Source organism: Stegostoma tigrinum, chromosome 15, assembly GCF_030684315.1.
Source record: "Stegostoma tigrinum isolate sSteTig4 chromosome 15, sSteTig4.hap1, whole genome shotgun sequence".
Lineage (NCBI taxonomy): Eukaryota > Metazoa > Chordata > Chondrichthyes > Orectolobiformes > Stegostomatidae > Stegostoma > Stegostoma tigrinum.
This window is the reverse complement of record NC_081368.1, coordinates 14,487,309-14,507,478: the sequence shown is the minus strand read 5'-3', so window position 1 is coordinate 14,507,478 and position 20,170 is coordinate 14,487,309. Positions and strand designations below refer to the sequence as shown.

The window sequence follows — 20,170 nt, the reverse complement described above, 5'->3', positions numbered from 1 at the left end:
TTTAACTCCACCTATTGTTTGCACACAGAATCTGGATGTTCGGATGTTGTTGACATTCAGAATCTTCATTAGTTATTTTTAAAACATTTGAAAAACTTTTAGAACAAAATAAAAAGAATGTGCAACAAAACTAAACCAATCTACTGCTGATCAGAAAGAACCAGTATTGAGGTCTATCATGATTTACTAAAAACTACCCTTGTACAATTCATCAGAAACCCATGATGCATTGCAATGGCAAACACAGGACATGTAATTGTTGTATATCTTATGTTTTGGAAATGTGGTCATGTTAAGCACGCAGAAATACAAAATTAAAAGCCCAAAACATGTGTGCCGACTATTAGACTAGTTTCAAAAAGTGAATAAAAGTAAATTATTGGAAAAGTCTGGTCCTATACAACTGCCTCAATTGGCAGTTCAGATATTTCACACAGTCTCTTAGAAATACATCACACCAGCTGTAGCAGCATGATAAGTGGAGTTTGGAGATAAATGTATTGCAGTTTGAATTATTAAGTTATTCTAAAACTATTTTAATTATTTAGGATTAACCAAAATCACACTGTTCCTGTTTCATGGAATTCTGCTCTCCACAGCTTAAAGCCAGCCACTGCAGTCTATTTACATTCCTTTCAACATTATCTATTGTTACCTTATGTCCATGACCCACAGAGACAAAACAGGTAAGGATGTTGGAAGCCAGACAGAATAATATCTTTCAAAAACATGTACTCCCTGTTCCACTTTCTCCTCATTTCTTTCAACATATAACTTACCAACAAATACTTATTGTCAGTTATCGCCTTTTAAAATAAAGGATGTAAGAAGCTGCATAAAACATGCAATGCGTGTGCAGGATCTTTGATCCAACAAATATGTTGGAGTGTTTGTACTCAAAAAAAGCTGCTTACTAATAAATTCAATAGGAAAATAAGATATTTACTTAAGAGTGGGTGAAACATGGAATGGTGGATCTGTTCCTATTCTATTTACTTTATGCCAGGCTCTCAGCACATCTTTCTATTCCTGTTTCTCTCATGCACTCATTTAACATCCTTAAGAAAATATCCAAACATTTTGTATCCTGAGGTAGCAAGTTCCATATTCTAACCATTCCAAGCAAAATTCTAATGCTCTTATTGGATTATTAGGTGGCAGCGTGTGTTTGTGTCTCCTCGTTTTGGATTCACCCGGAAGTGGAAAAAATACTCTCCAAATCTACCCTGTCCAAATCCATTCATAATTTGAAAGACCTCTAGTGGGTCACCTCTACAAAAAACACACTCCAAAGCTGTGCACTCTTCCTCAATAACTACAATCTCGGTTCTGAGAATCACTCAGCAAATCATATAACATGTATTTCTGTCAACTCTTTCCCCCTCTTCCCCAAATGTGCAGAATGGCAGCACAGAAGTGGTTGTGAACAGAATTTTGAACAATCCTACAACTGCAATGGTAAGTACGCTTACTGATAGCTCTCACTTTGTGAGAACTGAATGCTCCTTTAATAACTGCAGGTGGCACTGGCACCCCGGTTAGATGTTTAACAGGATATAATGATAAATATTTTTCAGTTGGCTGAGCTAGGGCAAGTGGAAATGTGATTCTAATTGGAGGCTTAACAAGGAGCAGAGGACAATAAACACAGTTGTGGAGGCTGGAGTTTGAAGAGTCACTTCAGCACTTTACAGATGGTTTTGGTCTCTACACAGGGATAGCCTCTTAACTAGAGGTTCCTTTCAAAGGAACACAAGTGAGCTCATGTCATTGATTGACAAGACAACAAAATGTGAGGCTGGATGAACACAGCAGGCCAAGCAGCATCTCAGGAGCACAAAAGCTGACGTTTCGGGCCTGGACCCTTCATCAGAGAGGGTCCAGGCCCAAAACGTCAGCTTTTGTGCTCCTGAGAGGCTGCTTGGCCTGCTGTGTTCATCCAGCCTCACATTTTGTTGTCTTGGAATTCTCTGGCATCTGCAGTTCCCATTATCTCATGTCATTGATTATGTAGTTTGGATGATCAAGTGCAAATCTTTTAATTCTTTCAACATCTGGGTTGTTTGTATCTATAAAGATATGAATTTGGTTTATTTTCATCATTGAGAACAGTTCTCCTAGTATAGTCCCAATGTGTATGTATGCATGAATGAAAGAACTGATTTTGTTCACGATTCTAAGATGTGAGTCAGAGCCTACACTTTCTTTCCGTAGCCTCAGCAAGGTGCGGTACATGTGATGTGACATTGTACAGGGAATTCTAATGTATTTTGATTTAATTAAAAGCTGACAAGCTGTGCAACCGCAAAAATGGACTCCTCATGGGGCATTCATTAGTTGGTGAATTTGTGGGATAGAGGAAAGAACAAGTTTATTTTCAATCATGGTGCTGTGTCCCTTCCGGGGGAGGTGCTAGTTGGTTAGCTCCGTTGGCTGGACAGTTGGTTTTCAATGCAGAGTAATACTAACAGTGTGGGTTCAATCCCCACACTGGCTAAGGTTACCATGAACCATTCTCCTTTTGAACCTCTTCCCTCACCTGAGGCATGGTGGCCCTCAGGTTAAACCACCACCAGTTAGCCCTCGCTAATGACAGAGCAGCTCGATGATCTGGTAAGACAAGGGCAACTTTACCTTTTACTGTCCCTGTAACAAGGTAACAGCACACTTGGTCTGATTCTTCCCCTCAGTGGGCACATCAGTAAAGGGACATAATTGGACAGACTGGCCCTTAGGAGAAACTCACCCTCTTTTTTTTTAAATAGCTGGAAGTGATCTTGCATACAACCAAATGGCTTTCCCACCACCAAATCACCAAGACAGTACTCACCCTCTCCTCACATCCCATTAAATGCTGGGTGTGATAAGCTCAAATGGGCCATCTAGCTCAACCTGCCACCAATAAAGGCCCTTAAGTAGTCAATTAGCGGTCACTTCAGACCCTCAGCTCTTCGCTTCTCTGGTCATGTGCCTCGACAAAAGTGGTTAGTTTTGAGCTGAGAAAACCAAGGCCCCGTTGGGGTGTGGGGAGCCTGCAGTCTTGGGGGCAAACACAGGCAAGAATGTAGCCTCTGAAAATCATCCTTGCTCTCACATCTGATTCCCCTCTCCCCAGGACACTTCTTACCCTCCCTCACCCATCATGTCCCTAATCCCCAAGAAGCAGGACTGGAGTTTAGGATCTGGATGCAGATGGCGTCTGTCTGGGATATATGCGATCATAGAACCCCCACAGTGTGGAAACAGGCCTTTCAGCCCAACAAGTCCACACTGAACCTCAAAGCATGCCACCCAGATCCATCCCCTTGTTACCCACCTAATCCACACATCTCTGAACACTGTGGGCAATTTAGCATGGCCAATTCACCCAGCCTGCACATTTTTGGACTATGGGAGGAAACCCACGCAGACACAGGGAGAATGTGCAAACTCCACACAGACAGTCGCCCAAAATTGGAACTGAACCTGGGTCGCTGGTGGCTAAAAAAATGAGCCACCGTGTCACTCCACTGGTGCTGAATCCTGTGGTTTTCCAAGAAACTCATCAATGCTCGTCAACTCTTACAAGTGAGCTGAATGGCAGGCAATCGGATGAATTACGTCAGGGGGTAATTACGTAACGGGAGCAGCACATTAGTTGCCACCAGAGATGCTCAGCCCCACATGTTTTTCTTAAACAGAAAAATCTATCCAATGATTAGGAGCACTGCCCACGCTTTAAAACAAAAATCTGGTAGTTGGCTAAAAGCTATATGTGCAATTTTGAGGCCTGAGTAATAAAAACATGAATATTACCTAGGGACCAAAAACACAAGTGTGGCTAAAATGAGCAAGCTGTTCCTGCTAAGCGGTACCACAAGGGAAAAGCCAAGGGACATTAATACCCTACTCATTTTGTCCTATTTTGCTTCAAACTGTGGGATTTGATGTGTTTTGTCTTGCTATCATAATGCAGGAAATGAAGGATAATGGTAGGATTAACCTAACACCATTCAGCAGAAGCTTGATTCAAAGGATTCTGGTTCTAATTGAAGGTATTTGGGATACTTGGGAATGTTAGGGCAGTGCTAACCCTTTTTCTTTATTTGTTCATGGGATATGGGCGTCGTTGGCTAGGTCAGAACTTACTGCCCACACGAATTTAAGCATCCAGCTAAGAGTGAACAGCATTGTTGTGGGGCCTGGAGTGACATGTAGATCAGAGAAGATAAAAGGACATTTGCAAACCAGTTAGATTTTTAAACAACAATCCAAAAGTGGTTGTCAATACAGCGCGGAGCTGCAGGAACAAAGCAGGTCAGGCAGAGGAACAGGAAAGTCAACATTTCGGTACATGGTTGCAAGTAGGCAACTTTAAATTCCTGATTTCTTTTTCTTTTGAGTGTTGATTTATAAGTCCACCATCTGTCATGCTGGGATTCAGACCCACATCCTTGGAACATTAGTCTGGGGTTCAGGGGCTCTATCCTGTGACACCGCCACGAGGCCACCATCTCCCCAGGGAAGACTTATTTTCTAATCTCGCCATCCAAGGAAATAAGCGATAGTTGGCTGTAGGAGCGATCCCTATCACAGCTAGTCAGCCAGGTTCCATGAATCTGAATGTTCATGTTGTCGTCATCATTAGAAGCAGTCTGCAGTGCCTGTAGCACTGGAGTGTTTGTCTCATTAATCATGCTTTAAGCGAGGGTGGTTGTTAGAGCACCAGACAGGTGCTGGAGGACGGTATAAGAATAACTACAGAAGGGAAATGATATAGAGGCTTAAAGTGACTGATGCTGGATAGACTCCAAATGATACATTTGATGCTGAAGGGAACTACTCCTCCAGAAATGAAGCACATTTGCTTCTGCCATGCGTGGCCGAACTGAATGCCCGTGTGTGTTCTAGGTGGTGGACACACTGGATTTGTTTCCTTGTTCTTGTTAAATTATTTTTCCGCAAACCTAGGCTGCTGACTCCCTGGAGTGACCTTGGCTGCAGATGAGCAAACTTGCTGTTGGCAGCTGCATTAAGCTCCTCCCGAGTCATTTCTGCTGAGCCCTTCTGAGCTTCATCTTAAAGCAACATTTCGCTGCTGACTTGGCAGAAGGGAATGCCACGAGGTTAATCAGTAATGAAGGATTCTGTGTTTAACTCGGGCTCCTTACAGTTCAACGATGCGGTTGTGCTTGAGCGGCAGCAGGTATTTTGGCATCAACTATGGATATGAATGGGGCAGGATATGGCTCAGTCAACATGAAAGAGGGAGTGCTTTGAATATCCATCATTCCAACAGCTGCGCAAATCCTGCATTTCAATAAACCAGGAGCCATTAAAAATAAATCAACTGTTTCATGAAGTCTTGTGCCACTCAGCGAAACTATTGCCAATGTGCAGGACAGCGGGATAGACACTGGGATCATCAGCTTGGACTCAGGGAAGGACTTTGACAGAATATTGTAATGATGGATGGGCACTCCACAATGGACTTTGGGGTGGGAATCTGCAACTGGGGACAACTGGTCTGCACATTAGCTATCAGAACGCGTCCCAATTAAATCCAGAGTCAGACAGAGCTGTCCTCTCTCCCTCCTGTCCTGTTATGTATTGTACAAATGCCTTGACTGAATCCATCAAGAAGGATGCCTGTATTAGAGGGGTAGCTTGTTGAGGGTGGGAGAGGCATTCAAAGGACAAAGAACAAGGAAAATTACAGCACAGGAACAGGCCCTTCAGCCCTCCAAGTCTGCGCTGATCCAGATTCTTTCTCTAAACCCGTCGCCTATTTTCTAAGGATCTGTATCCCTCTGCTCCCTGTCCATTCATGTATCTGTCTAGAGACATTTTGAATGACGCTATCGTACCTGCCTCTACCACCACCACTGGCAACACATTCCAGGTACATGATTTAATTCAGGTCAACGCTTCCCTGCACATGAATGAGCTCGTCACATTCTGCTCAGATCCGCTGTGTAGGTTCATGAGAATCTGCAATCCGATGTGTAGGGATACACAGAGATTGGCACTAGATAATAGATCCAAGGCAGGCTTGATGAGTTACATGGGGCATCCTTCAGTGCTGTAATGATCCTGTGAAACAGTTTGAACTGGACTAGGGAAGCAAGGTAAAAACCAAGAGACAAAACTGAAGTCATGTTTTGGGGGCATGAGGCCAACAAATCCTTTCTCCCCTTCACTGTCAGGTCAGATTACCGGAAGGTGCTGGGTATATGGTTCCAAGGTATCACACTGTACATTTAATAAGGGGAAGAAATGAGTAGCTATGATCAGGCCTGGCTCATTCCTCACTCCTGCACTGTGGTCATCAATGACTCATATCATTATCCTTTTTAACGCTGAAGTTGGGCTGTCTACTCTGGGACATGGTGTGCAAACTTTGGATGAAAACAGGTAAACAACGTAATCAACATCGTCCTCAACCTCATGACCAGCTGCATCAAAGGTGTTCATAGACCTTCAGTCTGTAAACACCAAGTATCACAACTTGCCTTGGTTCCATCTATCCTCAGTGTTGTGGAGGACAGAGCTGGCCCTGGGAACATTCTAAAAGCACCTTTGGCCACAGGTCCATTAGGTGGTGGTCAACATGCAATGTCTTTGAGGTCCTACGGTTGGTGGGGGGAGGGGTGCAAAAGGAGATAGATGCATAGATTCATACAGAGCAGAAAAGGCCCTTCGGCCCATTGAGTCTGAAGCTACATAATACCACTAAAAGTGTGCTAATCCTGATTCCTTGCACGGTAAATCCTGTCTTATGGTCCCAGAACAGATTGTCAATGTCATTTGATAGAATGCTTCATCACCAGAACTTACCAACAGGCACTAATGTATGGCTTTGTTGGTGATCAGCAAAGGGCAATAACACTTTGATTTCCTACGATTAACTTTTTAAGTGCCTTAAATGCATTTCAAAGGAATGCAAGCTCAGTCATTTTGAACTTGCTGTCATGAAGGACTGATTGAGAGCTCAATGTGGTGGAGCTGCAGACTGCAGAATTATTTCTCTGTCGCAGTGCTGTTCTACACTGTATTCAACAGGACTATCTGGAGGAACTGTTCCTTCAAACTAAAGGAAACAACTAGCACACAGTGGCCGTTTACTAAGCAGTAGCCTGATCAGCAGATTCAATCGATGCCGTGATGTCTGAAAATGTTCAGGATCACATTAGTCGCAGTATTGTCTTCTTGCATCACCAATCAGGGGAAAGTGAAACATTTAGGGTTATATCCAATATTTGTTGTTGAGAATCTTCTCACTTTTTATCTCTGCTGGGATTCAGGCTTTGTGATGGAACACCTAGAGTCCAATCAGGTCACTAGGGCCCTGGTAGGTCATCGCCGAGCTATCTAAGGTGGAAGTAGGCTTTACCCACATGGATGGACCTTCTGGATTCACAACAACTGCTCACTCCAGGGCTCCTCATCACTATTCAACTCCACGTCACTTAATCCATCATACACCAACACTTCAGCGTCTCCAATGCTGCTGAGAGTAATGCCTGTCTCCACAACATCCATTAGACTACTGTCCTCTAAAAACCTCTGCCTCTCTGTGAACTGTTTTCTGAGGCTGTCCTCCAGCTCCTGGTCAAATAACATGCGTCCAGCCACTTGGTGACTCTGTAGGATTCAGAATCCCAGACATCCCATATCTTACTTCAGCTCCTGACAGTCCTGTTTTGGAGAAATAACCTTGTGTTAATTGGAAGGTCAGTCCTGTTTGCCTTTCATTCACTCAGTTGGCATTTCTTATCTGAGCAGTTCTCACTCAGTCCTCGTCTACCATGGTGAATACCTATCTTAATCTTGTTGTAATGCTGTTACCCATTCAGCGGCCTGGTCATCTTCATCAGTTATGGTGAGCTCAAGGAAATGGTCCATGGGAAGGAGTGGATCTCATCCACAGGAGGGAGAGTGAGGAGAGAAGTTAAATATGGGTTGCTATTTGAAGAATAAACCAGGTACTCGGGCCTATTTCACGTCCACTCAGACAAGGTGTGCCAGCAATCAACGTAGGGTACGGTAGCATCATTCACACTGTCCATTATCCTCTGGGTGGTTGAGATGCTGCAGCTATGCTTTGCAAAGCTCCTGGGAGGGTCTCGTTCTCAAAGCTGTGACTGTGAAATCTGAATTGGAAGACCGTAATAGATTAGCCAATTCCATACTGCCTGCATCAACCAATCAAGAGCTGTCCCATGATGGATGGAAAAGGTGAAACCACACCTGGTCTTACTTCTCCGGACCTGGTTCAGTTCTCATTCATAAGTGACACTCAGCAAATCGGGGTTGGAATGCTGTCTTTGACTTGGAGAATGGGCATAGCATCAGCCACAATCCCCTCCCACTGAAAAAGGAATGGTTTCCCTCCCACGGGTCGTCTTTCAATTAAGTCCGCGTTGCTGGTTCCATTTGCCACCGCTGAGATCGTTGCTGCTATTGAGCTCTTCACCAAGAGGTAAATAAACTAAAATAGGAGAGAAATAAAAGAAAGGAAAAGAAACTAAAAGAAAAGCAGATGGAACAGGATGGGATCCTTTTCCACTGTCATCACTTTTCCCCTATACTGGATGTAAAATTAGTGCATTTGAGAGTCTGTCCATGTGTCTGTGTGCATTTCCTCCAGGTGCTCCGATTTCCTTCCACAGTCCAAAGACATGCAGGTTAGGGGGATGGGCCATGCTAAATTGCCTGTAGTGTTCAAGGGATGCCTAGATTGGGGGGGACGGGGTTAAAGGGGGATGGATCTGGGTGGGATGCTCTGAGGGTCGGCGTGGACTTGCTGGGCCAAAGGGCCTGTTTCCACACTGTAGGGATTCTATGATCTATGATCCATTAAGGAGATTTGACTGATGTCTATAGGACTGCACAAGATATTGATTTTGTCCGTACGAATGGTCTGTTTGAGCATGAAGTGTGAGGGAGGATTGAGGAACATATGTACAAGATATGAAATGTCAAGAGATTATTTGTCACACTGGGTTCCTCACCTTTTGCAATAAGATGTGAGCCAGCTCTGTGATTGTAGATTCATCAGTATTTCAGGAAGCTGGATTTACCAAAATGTATGAACGATGATTAGGTATCGAGTGTGACCAAATCTCTTTGATTTGCCATTTGGGTGCACAGTGTCAGAGAAGAGTTTTCCAGACTCTTTCAGCCAATCTCTCTTTTCTTTCGCTGCTTTGTACTCCGTCCACAGCTGGGGTTTCATCACTTTTGCGGGGGTGGGGAGGGGGGAGGTGGGGTGTTCATGTTAGGATCATAGAACTGGGACCAGTGTTTTTACGTTTTGCATTTCAGAAAACACATTATTATTCTGAGCTAGTGTGCGCGTTATTCTCTGGACACTTTTCAACTGAACCCATAGTCTAAAAGCCCACCCACCCATTTATTACATTTTACAGGATTATGCCTCTGTTTTGTTATTATCATTGTAACTGGAATCCAACCATTCCAAAGAGCTTGGCACTTCCCCAACCATCCAACCTTACCACCAGTCACGCAAACAATACCCAATTCTTCTGGATGCAAAGTAGATCCCAATCGGTACCTATTAAACTCAGGGAATCAAATCTGCATCCTCCAGTCAGGTGCTGGTGTAGCAGCGTTCGGTTTGCTGTGCTACCTTTGTCATCATTTGATGTATTTTGAGATAATACATCATTCTGAGGAAGAATCCTGGACATTTTTATTGCAGTCAATTGTCAATTCCACTATGAAATTTGGGCTAAATTTGTTAACATATTACCTCACCACAAAGCTTAGACCAGAAGAGCATAAGACAATAAAAAAAGCAGAAATAGGCTATTCAGCCCATTGAGTGTGCTCCATCATTCAATGAGATCATGGCTGATCTGATAATCCTCATCTCCACTTTCCTCCCCATAACCCTTGATCCTTAAGGCTGATTTTTAATCAGTCTCAGACTTGAATATAATGACTGACTGAAACAGTCCTCTGCAGTAAAAAAATTCACAGATTCACAACCCTTAGAATAAAAGATTCATCACCTGGATCTTAAATGTGTGATCCATGATTTGGAGATGAGGACCCCTGGTCGTAGGGTCTCCCAGAAGGGGAAGCAACATTTTTGCATCTACCCTGTGAAGTTTTCTAAGGATCCTGTATGTTTCAATAAGGTCATCTTTCATTCTTCTACATTCCAATGAGTGTAGGCCCAAACTACCCACCTCTCCTCAGTGCTAAAAAATTTCAATACGTGTTGTCCAGTAGAGCGCTGGCTGGGTTTCCTTTTTAAAAATTCAAAGATTCCACTTTAGCACAGGTGTGCGCTCGTGCGGACACACACACACACACACACACACACACACACACACACACACACACACACACACACAGAGACACATACAGACACACACACACACACACAGACACACACACACAGACACACACACAGACACAGACACACACACACAGAATTCAAGAACTTACGTGGCTTTGTAGTGATGTCATCAGGCAGAGCATCAAAGAGATCAAATTCATCACTATCACCTATAACTAAAACAAAATGTGAAATATCAGATGCATGTTGCAAGTAAAGTATCAAGTCTACTTTTGACTAATTGCTGTTTTCAAGGCGATGAGTGAGAACAGTCTGTCAATAGAAGCTGTTTTCCATTGCATGCTCATGGTGAGGTATGTCAGTATCTCAGACAGATAAGACTTATTTAAAAGGGCATCTTCTTCAAGAGTTGCCAATGTTTCACGACAATGTCCTTCTATTTAAGTTTGACTTTAAATTTTGATTTTAAAATTCTTTTGAAAGTTTGCAGATACAGTAGCCTTTCCTCCCAAACTAAGCAGTAAAGGACAACTTCATTCTCACATCAAAAGGAAAGACCAGCCTCGTGTGAACCAAGTCATTACTGGCATTTTTCAACAATGCCCAAAAATGCCTCCTGCCAGCACTGACATTCTGTGTCTTGTAAACGTGTCGCTTGAGAAGTAAGCACGACTGCTAATCTTGTTGAGATGATTGCCCTTTGTTTTGAAAAACAATTCTTCCAAGCAATGGTCTGACTTTTTACTCAAATGCAAAACACTGCGGATGCTGGAAATCTGAGAAAATAACAAACAACAGGGAATGCTGGAGAAACTCAGTAGGACTGGAAGCATTTGTGGATACAGATATAGAGTTAATGTTTCAAATTTAGTATGACTCTTCTTCAGACTGAAAGGAGGTCGAAAATGGTGGTTTATGTGCAGTTGAGATTCCGAGAGGGGAAGCAACTGAAATGGATTGTTTGTGAGGGTGCACAGAACAAAACATAAAGGAAATGATGATGATAGTAAAGGAGTAATAGAGATGTCAAGTAGGTGTAAGTGAAGGTGGGAGAAAGAAAAGGGGTCCAATTCTGCTGAAAGAAAAGTTAACAAGACGCAAAGAAGTCACAGCTAGGGAAATGTAAGGGTATGGAAATTTTCGAACTGAATTTTGAGTCCTAGAAGCTGTTATGCTCCTAAATAGAAAATGAGATGCTGTTTCTTCAGGTTGCGCTGAGCTTCGATGGATCGCTGTAGCAGGCCCAGAATGGAAATGGAGCAAGGTGGTTTACTGAAATGGTAAGCAACTGGAAGACTAGGGTGAGAGCTATGGGCAGGCGGGAAGTGTTCCATGATGTGGTCACCAAGTCTGCATTTGGGCTCATCAATGTAAAGGAAACCAACTTGTGAGCAGTGAGTACAGTACACTAGAGAATGAGCTACAAATAAAGTGCTGCCTCATCTGGAAGATGTGCTTGGAAAGAGAGGCATGGATAGGGTGAACAGCCAAGAGCTTTTTCTCAGAGTAGGGAAGTCCAAAATTAGAGGGTATAGGTTTAAGGTGATGGAGGAAAAGGTACAAAATGGACCTAAGTGGCAACTTTTTCATGAAGCAGGTAACACGTGTATGGAATGAGCTGCCAGAAGAAGTGGTTGAGGCTGGTACAATCACATGTGCTCCTGAGATGCTGCTTGGCCTGCTGTGTTCATCCAGCCTCACATTTTATTATATTTAAAAGGCATCTGGGTGGGTACATGAATAGAAAGGGTTAAGGGACACAGGCCAAATGGGACTAGATTAATTTTGGATATCTGGTTGGTACACATGAGTTGGACCAAAAAGAGTCTGTTTCTGTCCTGTATAATTCTATGTGACAAGAATAAATCAAATCGATATCCCCAGCGCATTGAGTCAGATCTCTCAATTACTTGCTCAGTATGTGTTACACATGCATTGACTTTCTGAGCTACAGTACAAAATCAATGTTCAATCAGTCCTAAGGGCCCACAGTAAACTTGGACTGTAGAATAAAATATAATCGCAAAAGAGTGTAATGTACAGTGTGTGTGAGGCTAAACATATTTACATGCTGCAGTTGGATGGTTAATCTTACTGGGTTGGGTTACCAGCAAAGCTAGTCACGATCAAATTTCTCAACATCTTCTGATGTGCCATGCTTTTCCCCTTGCTAGTCTAAATAAAGGCCCCTTTGCATCCTCTGTAACCTCTGAGTTGTGAAGACAGCGCCTCTGGTAGGCTACTACTGCCATCTCTTGAGCCACCAGCAGGAGGCATGTTGGCAGCAAAGAATGCTGGCAATCCCAGCAAAAAATTAAACTACAGCGCGTAGTGTGTGTCTTAAAAAGTGAAAGTAAACTGCCTCTACCCTGTCCCCATCAATCACTTCCAGAACACGGGGTTAGAAGACAGCATACTTCTAAGACCACCTCACATTGTTGTGATCTTGCCTTTATTTTGTTCAGGGGGTAAAATGCTTTTTTTCCTGCACCTCTCATGGAAGGATCTACATGTGTTAGCACAAAGTCCCATCAGTAGTGAGTGCTCCAGTACCTGACTTGAGTGACCATTCTCTGTGAGTGTGAATCTAAACAGCCAGTTATCAGAAGGCTTCTGGGGGCTGAGCACAATCTGTTCTCTCCAGGCGTCCACACTTGTACTTTTGAACTGAGGAGATATCCAGCAGCTAGATGCTGGGTTCTTTTTCTGTTTCCCAGCATGGGAAGCCTACTATAGCTGACTGTACATTTTACCCCAGCACAGATGAGCTAGTGAGGCATCGGCTACGTAAATCTTTGCAGAGCGTCTCCTGAATATGACCAACTCAAATACTCATCTTAAATTTACAGGAAGAGGTTGCACAGTTGAGCCACTGGCCCTTGACAGGAGGGGTATGAACAACCTCCTCCGTTATCATACAGACTGTCAGGGCACAGTGAGCCACAGTGCGAAAATAGGGCAGACAGCCAAGTTTGTGAACTATGATCTCACAGCTGGAAGGGTGCAGCTCATTCTTTCGTTGGCTGCCTTGTATTTTATCAAATAGACATAATTGTAAGTCTGACATATCTATAATTCATATATCCCATCATTCCTCGCATTATCCAGTCTTGCAAATTTATGGTGATTTGTATTTATAAAACTATGGAACAGACTTTTCTCCTGCTAAAGATGTGAAATGGAATGGCTGCTTGATCTACACTTACTTTAATGAGACCTGCAGGCACATTTTTCAGCTGATCTTGTGCAGCAATCTCCCTCCTCCAAACCACCCACCCATCCCCACTCCACTATTACAATCCTTGGGAACAAAGCTAGGGGTAAAAGGCAGACTCTTAAATCCCATACTAAGCACTAGAGCTAGTATAGCCCCATACGATTGGGATTAAAGTGACAAGCTTTATAAAAGTTCAGATCACAAAACTGAACTCTGGGTGTCTTGGATAATTCAGGACTGGATGAAGAAGAGGAGTAGGGCTTTTAGCAAGTCCAAAGAGAGCAATTCGGCTGTGGTCCTGCAGGAAAAGACGAAGTGCAGGAGGGAACTTAAGAAAGCAATTGGAAGAGCAAAAAGAGGGCTTGAGAAAGGACTTGCAAACAAGATTAGGTACAATCCTAAGATAACAAGGTGTAGAGCTGGATGAACACAGCAGGCCAAGCAGCATCAGAGGAGCAGGAAGGCTGACATTTTGGGTCTGGACCCTTCTTCATAAACTAAAAGGAAATGGTTAACCAGGGCAAGGGTAAGACCCATTAGGGACCAAGGGGCAAACTGTGTGTGAATCCACAGGATATTGGAAGAGTGTTGAATGAATACATCTCTTCAGTCTTCACTCTGGAACAGAAGAACATAGGTATAGAATTCAGGAAGAGAAACTGCAAGGAACTTGCTGCACAGTTTGACACAGGAAATAGAGAGGTATTGGAGGCTCTGACAGTCTTAAACACAAACAAAGCCCCTGCCCCAAATGAACTTCATCCCTGGCTGCTGTGGAAGGTGAGGCAGGAAATTGCAGGAGCTCTAACTTAAATTTTAAATTCCTTTCTGGCCATATGGGGAGCGCCAGAGGAGGATGGCTAATGTGGTTCCACTTTTTAAGATGGGCCGTAGAGATGAACCAGAAAATTACAGGCCGGTGAGTCTCATATCAATGGTAGGGAAACTATTGGAAAAAAATTCTGAAGAAGGGAATTAATACCCACTTGGAAATGCATGGGTTAATTAGGGATAGTCAGCATGGCTTTGACGGAGGGAAGTCATGCCTAACAAATTCATTAGAATTTTTTGAAAGCGTGATTAAGTGTGTGAATGAGTGCCGTTTGGTTGATGTCGTTGATATGGAGTTTAGCAAAGCTTTTCACAAGGTCTCACATGGGAGACTGATTGGGAAGGTTAAAGCACTGGAATATAGAGTGAAACTTGATGAGATGGATCAGAGACTGGCTCAGTAATAGGTCACAAAGGGTACTGGTAGAAGGCTGTTTGAATAACTGGAGGTTGGTGTCCAACAGTGTACCACAAGGAGCAGCACTGAGACCCATACTGTTTGTTACATACATAAATGACATAGATGAAAAAGTGGGGGAATGTTAAGCAAATTTGCAGAAGACACCAAGAATGGTAGTGATTAATAGGAGAGGCTGTAGGTTACAGGAAAATATAGATGGGTTGGTCAGATGGGCAGACCAGTGGCAGATAGTTCTTAACCCTGATAACTGTTAGGTGATGCACTGTGGTGAGGGAGTATTTAATGAATGGCGGGACACTGGGTAGCTTAGAGGAACAGAGGGATTTTGAGTAATTATTCACAAAACCTTGAGGTCAGCAGAGTGAATAGAATAGTTAAGAAGGCATATGGACACTTACTTTCATCAGTTGTGGCAAAGAGTATGACTGTGAGGAGGTAATAGAGAAGTTGTACAAGCATTGGTCAGGCTGCAACTGGAGTACTGTGTGCAGTTCTGGTCACCTCAATACAGGAAGAATGCAACTTCACATTATGGGGTAAGGAGGAGGTTCACCAGGATATTGCCTGGAATGAAGAAACTGAGTTATACAGTGAGACTAAATAGGCTTGGATTATTTTCTTTTGGAGAAAGAAGATTGAGGGGCAACATGATTGAGGTGTATAAGATTATGAGGGGTACAGGCAGGGCAAATAGAGAGCAGGTCAGGCAGCATCAGAGGAACAGAAAGTCGATGTTTCGGGTCAGGACCCTTAATCAGAACTGGGGAGGGGGGTGGAGGGCAGCTGGGAAATAAATAGAGGACTCTCTCCCACTGCAACCCACTGGTGATCTCCTCCACCCTAAAGCTCTTTGACCACATACTGAGACAAACCCGTTATTACAGTCACATCTCCTTTCTCAGTACCTGACTATCTGACACAATCTGCTCCACCCTTCCCACGGACCAATCCCCACTTCTCACTACCTGCATTCACCTATCACCATCCTACCCACTTTCCCCTAGTCCCACTCCCCTTCCCCCTCCCCAGTTCTGATGAAGAGTCCTGACCTGAAGCATTGTCTTTCCTGCTTCTCTGATGCTGCCTAGCCTGCTGTGTTCCTCCAGCTCCACACAGAATTGACTCTGACTTTAGCATCGGCAGTTCTTACTATCTCTGAATGGACAGCAGCTGTTCCCTTGGTAAGGGCTCAATCATGAGGGGGGCATAGTTTCAGGATAAGGGGCAGGAGACTCAGAAAGAATCTTTTTCACTTGCTGGGTGGTGGGAATCTGGAATGCACTGCCTGGGAAAGTAGTGGAAGCTAGAAACCTTCCAACCTTTAAACTTTTTAATGGAATCTCCACAGTCCACAGTTCCATGATGCTTTCCTGGTTGCTTGTTCAGGTCTATCCTGGCTGTGCTTGGTTCTGGTGTCCCGTTTCATCTAAAGACCACACATCCATCAGAAAACCTGCTTTACATATTTGCATCACCACCACCTGCTACCACCTTAAACTGCAAACCTACTGCAGCAGATGCCCTCCAGACTTTTGTACGGATGACAGTTAGTATATCTTCAGGATGGATTCTACCCTTTAATGTACAGGCAGCTTTAAATTTTGATGTCTTACAGGATACACATAAACAGCTGAAGTGTGATTCATTGAAGGTATTCAAAATGTCAAAAAGGATTCAATAAGGTAGGAAGCTATTTCCTCTGGGTGAGATGGGGAAATCAGAATGAAGGGAACTAATTTTATAATTGGACTGAGGCTGCTTGAAAGATGAGCGAGCAACTATTTTCCCTGCGCAAAATGGGGTTAAAGATATCTGGACTTCTTTGCCACAAGACTGTTAATAAATAATTTGGGTTTTCAAGACTAAGGCTCCTGGAGTTTTATTGTGGTTGAGAGTAAGAAGGAATGTTGAGCTATGCCAGGTAAATGGAAACGCAATAGAAATCAATCATTATCTAGCTGAATGGTGAAACAGGCTTGGAGCTGAATAGTTGACTTTTGTTCTTAAGTTGTGCTTTCCTATCCTTGCCAACCATCAGAGCCTTCAGACTGCAAACTACACAAATCTCACCTCCTGTCCTTGCTTACAAGTTTTTTTCCTGGTTTGGCTACCCAGAAATTTTGCAAATCACTGTAGTTCTTCAATGCATCTTCTATTCCCAATCCGATCACGCTGCTCGATGTATTTCCCCTGCTCTTACAGGCTTGGCATTGCTCAAAACCCTCACTGCACGTTACTTCTCTGCTCTTTCCTTCAAACGTCTTACTAAAATTTATTCCTCTAGTCAATCACCTCATGACCTCTCCCTGTTGCTATCATCTGCAAAGACAATGGGCATTTGTTTGCAAAGATTTACAAGGATGGTTCCAGGGGCCTGAGCTACAGGGACAGGCTGAATAGGCTGGGGCTATTTTCCCTGGAGCATCAGAGACTGAGGGGTGATCTTATAGAAGCTTGCAAAATCTTGAGGGGCATGAATAGGGTGAATTGCCAAAGTCTTTTTCCCAGGGTGGGGGGGGCGCTTAAGTTTAAGGGGAGAGGGGAAAGATTTAAAAAGGACTTAAGGGGCACTTTTTTCCTCCCCCACAGAGTGTGGTGTATGGAATCAGCTGCTAGACAAAGTGGTGGACGCAGGCACATTTACAAGGCATCTAGATGGGCACATGAATAGGAAGGGTTTGAGCGTTATGGGCCAAATGTTGTCAAATGAGACTAGATTGATTCAGGATATCGGGTTGGCATGGGTAAATTGGACCGAAGGGTCTGTTTCCATGCTGTACAGCTCTGACTCTGACCAATTGCTGACTCACTTGAAGTGGGCAAGGTGTACACATCTTGTGTCATTTTATTTGAGGATGCCATCACTTCAGGATGGGTTTCTAGTGACAAGCAACCTTTAGTATACAGGCAGCATTAAATTTTGGTGTTTACACAAACTGAATCACCTTATGTACCTATGGATATAAAGTACTGTTGGACACAGCATATAACATTTAGAAGCATCCTTCAGTCCCAGGATCTCAAGAGGGAATAATATACTAAGATGTTCAATGTGTGCAAGTGCATTATCGATTGAAATACTCAGTCCCTGTAATTAATTGGATATAATTTCTAATGCATCTATTACATGGGCAGCTATCCAGCTCTGGAAGATTTCCCAGTTATGTTCCATCACACAAAACCAAACTAATGATCAATTAATCATGGCATAAAGTACTGGAGTCATCAATGGTACCATAAAGAGACACCTCCTCTACACTCAAAATTCAAATCATTCCAGAACCACTAAATTCTCGATCTTACTGTTACCTTGATCTAGACGTAGAGACAAGAGGTGTACGGCACTGATGTATTGAATGTCACTACCCTCTTTGTAGCAACATTCAACAGTGAACAGTGTCACTGGAGTTTATCAGTAATCATGTCAAGGCCAAGCTTTAGTGCATGTTACTTTTTGGCCAGCATCTGAATGTTCACTCTGTGTTCACTGCACCACAGACCAAATCTGCTGGCTTAACTAGTTCCATTTTGTGATGTTGTGTTAAAACTTTTACAATTTAGTATTATTTAAAAGTGATACAAATCACAGGATCTTCTGATGTTAATAGAAGCATTAGGAAATGTTCACATTAGACGCAGTTGTACAATTTCAAGTGTTGGCAGGGTTATGATTATCCTACCTAGCCTGTAATAAATACTTAACTGTCACTTTACAAACGATGGTAGAATGAATTGAGGGAAGAGAACTTAAATATATACAGTGCCTTTCACAACACACTGGCTGCCTAAAGCACATTAAATACCAATTAAGCACTTTGTGAAATAAAGGCTGAAGTAAAGTTGCCATAGTCTTCCTAGACCTTAAGACTGTTCTCTCAATAAAGAGACTGAACTGGTGATTGTTTAACCTGAGGGTCACCACACCCCAGTGAGGGAAGAGATTGAGATGGAGAGTCCTCTTTCATGGTTAACCTCAGCCAGTGCGACCATAAAACATAGGAGCCAAATTAAGCCATTCAGCCTGTCAAGTCTGCTCCACCATTCGATCATGGCTGATGTTTCTCAACCCCATTATCCTGTCTGCTCCCTGTAACCCTTGATCCTCTTAATAATCAAGAACCTCTTGTCTAAAATACACTCAATCTCTTTGCCACAAAGGGCTGTGGAGGCCATGAGTTCCACAGATTCCCCATCCTCTGGTTGAAGAAATTCCTCCTTATCCTCAGTTCTAAAGGGTCATCCCTTCATTCCAAGACAATGCCCTCAGGTCCTAGTCTCTCCTGCTAGTGGAAACATCATCTCTATGTCCATTAGTTTCTATCAGATCCTGGTTCAACCATCTAAACTCCAAGTACAGACCTAGAGTCCTCAACACTCTTCAGATGACAAGAATTGAACACATGCTATTAGCATCACTTTCCATTGCAAACCAGCTGTCCAGCCAAGAGAGCTAATTGGCTATCACTTGTGGAATACAGCCACTATTGTAACATAAAGGAATGTGCCAACTTACGTTTTGTGTTCAGTTTCTGGATTGAGACCTGAATTTGCACCCTCCTAGTTTAAAGGCAAGGACATTACCAACTCAACCATGGTTATCACAAAGATAATAGCTCTAAATTTTCTCTGGCCTGTAACAGCTACCGCAGCACTTTGGATCACAAACATTTTTAATGACATAGCCCTTGAGGGGTGTAATGGTTACAGTTTGGTGTGGTAATGACTATTGCTCTTGTAAAGATGACTCTTTTGCTTGGGAAAACAATTGATTGTGTGTTTTTTCTCTCTCTCTAATTCATTCAGTCACTGATTTAAAACACAGCTGTGGCACACCCTGATCAACAGGATCAAATTGCAATGATTTTTTCAATTAAACACAAGAAAAGCTTTGAGGTGCTTTCTGCATTCAATGAACAGTAAAAATGCAATCTGGTATAGTTTTAACTCAATTGCGTCATCTGCATTTCTGTTACTGATGTTCTGGATGCTATAGAGCCCTTGAAGCTTCAGAACAAAACAAATAATGTCTGTGCTAGCTCTCTTAATGGGCTATCAATTGAAGTCTCATTTTCATACCCTTTAGCTACATCCTTGACGTGTTCAAGCATTGCTCTCCTTTTGAAAAGTTTCAATGCGTAGGCCTCAACAGGCATTCACACAAAACCTCCAATGGCTTATTAATTGCACCGAGGAGGTAGACATGGGGGGAGGAGGAGGAGGAGGACATACAGACAGAATCCCTTACAATCCTACATAAAATTTCTATTAACTGTAAATTTATATCTCTTGCCTTGTTCACAGCAAAATCTGGATTACCAATTTAAAATGTCTTCATCTGATTTTAATGCGAAGATCTTCTTGAACTGAAATGGTTTCAGACAAAAACATTGAT

General features: G+C 43.0%; 1 protein-coding gene across 7 annotated transcripts in view; it reads right to left on the bottom strand.

Annotated features, from left to right (window-relative positions):
* Positions 1-20,170, bottom strand: part of cd99l2 (CD99 molecule-like 2) — a 169,571-nt gene that overhangs the window by 65,256 nt on the left and 84,145 nt on the right. For all 7 annotated transcript variants that reach the window (XM_059651349.1, XM_059651348.1, XM_048544488.2 and 4 more), the window contains exon 2: positions 10,459-10,524. In XM_059651349.1, the coding sequence (XP_059507332.1) occupies positions 10,459-10,524 (66 nt within the window). The remainder of the gene's footprint in view (positions 1-10,458; positions 10,525-20,170) is intronic.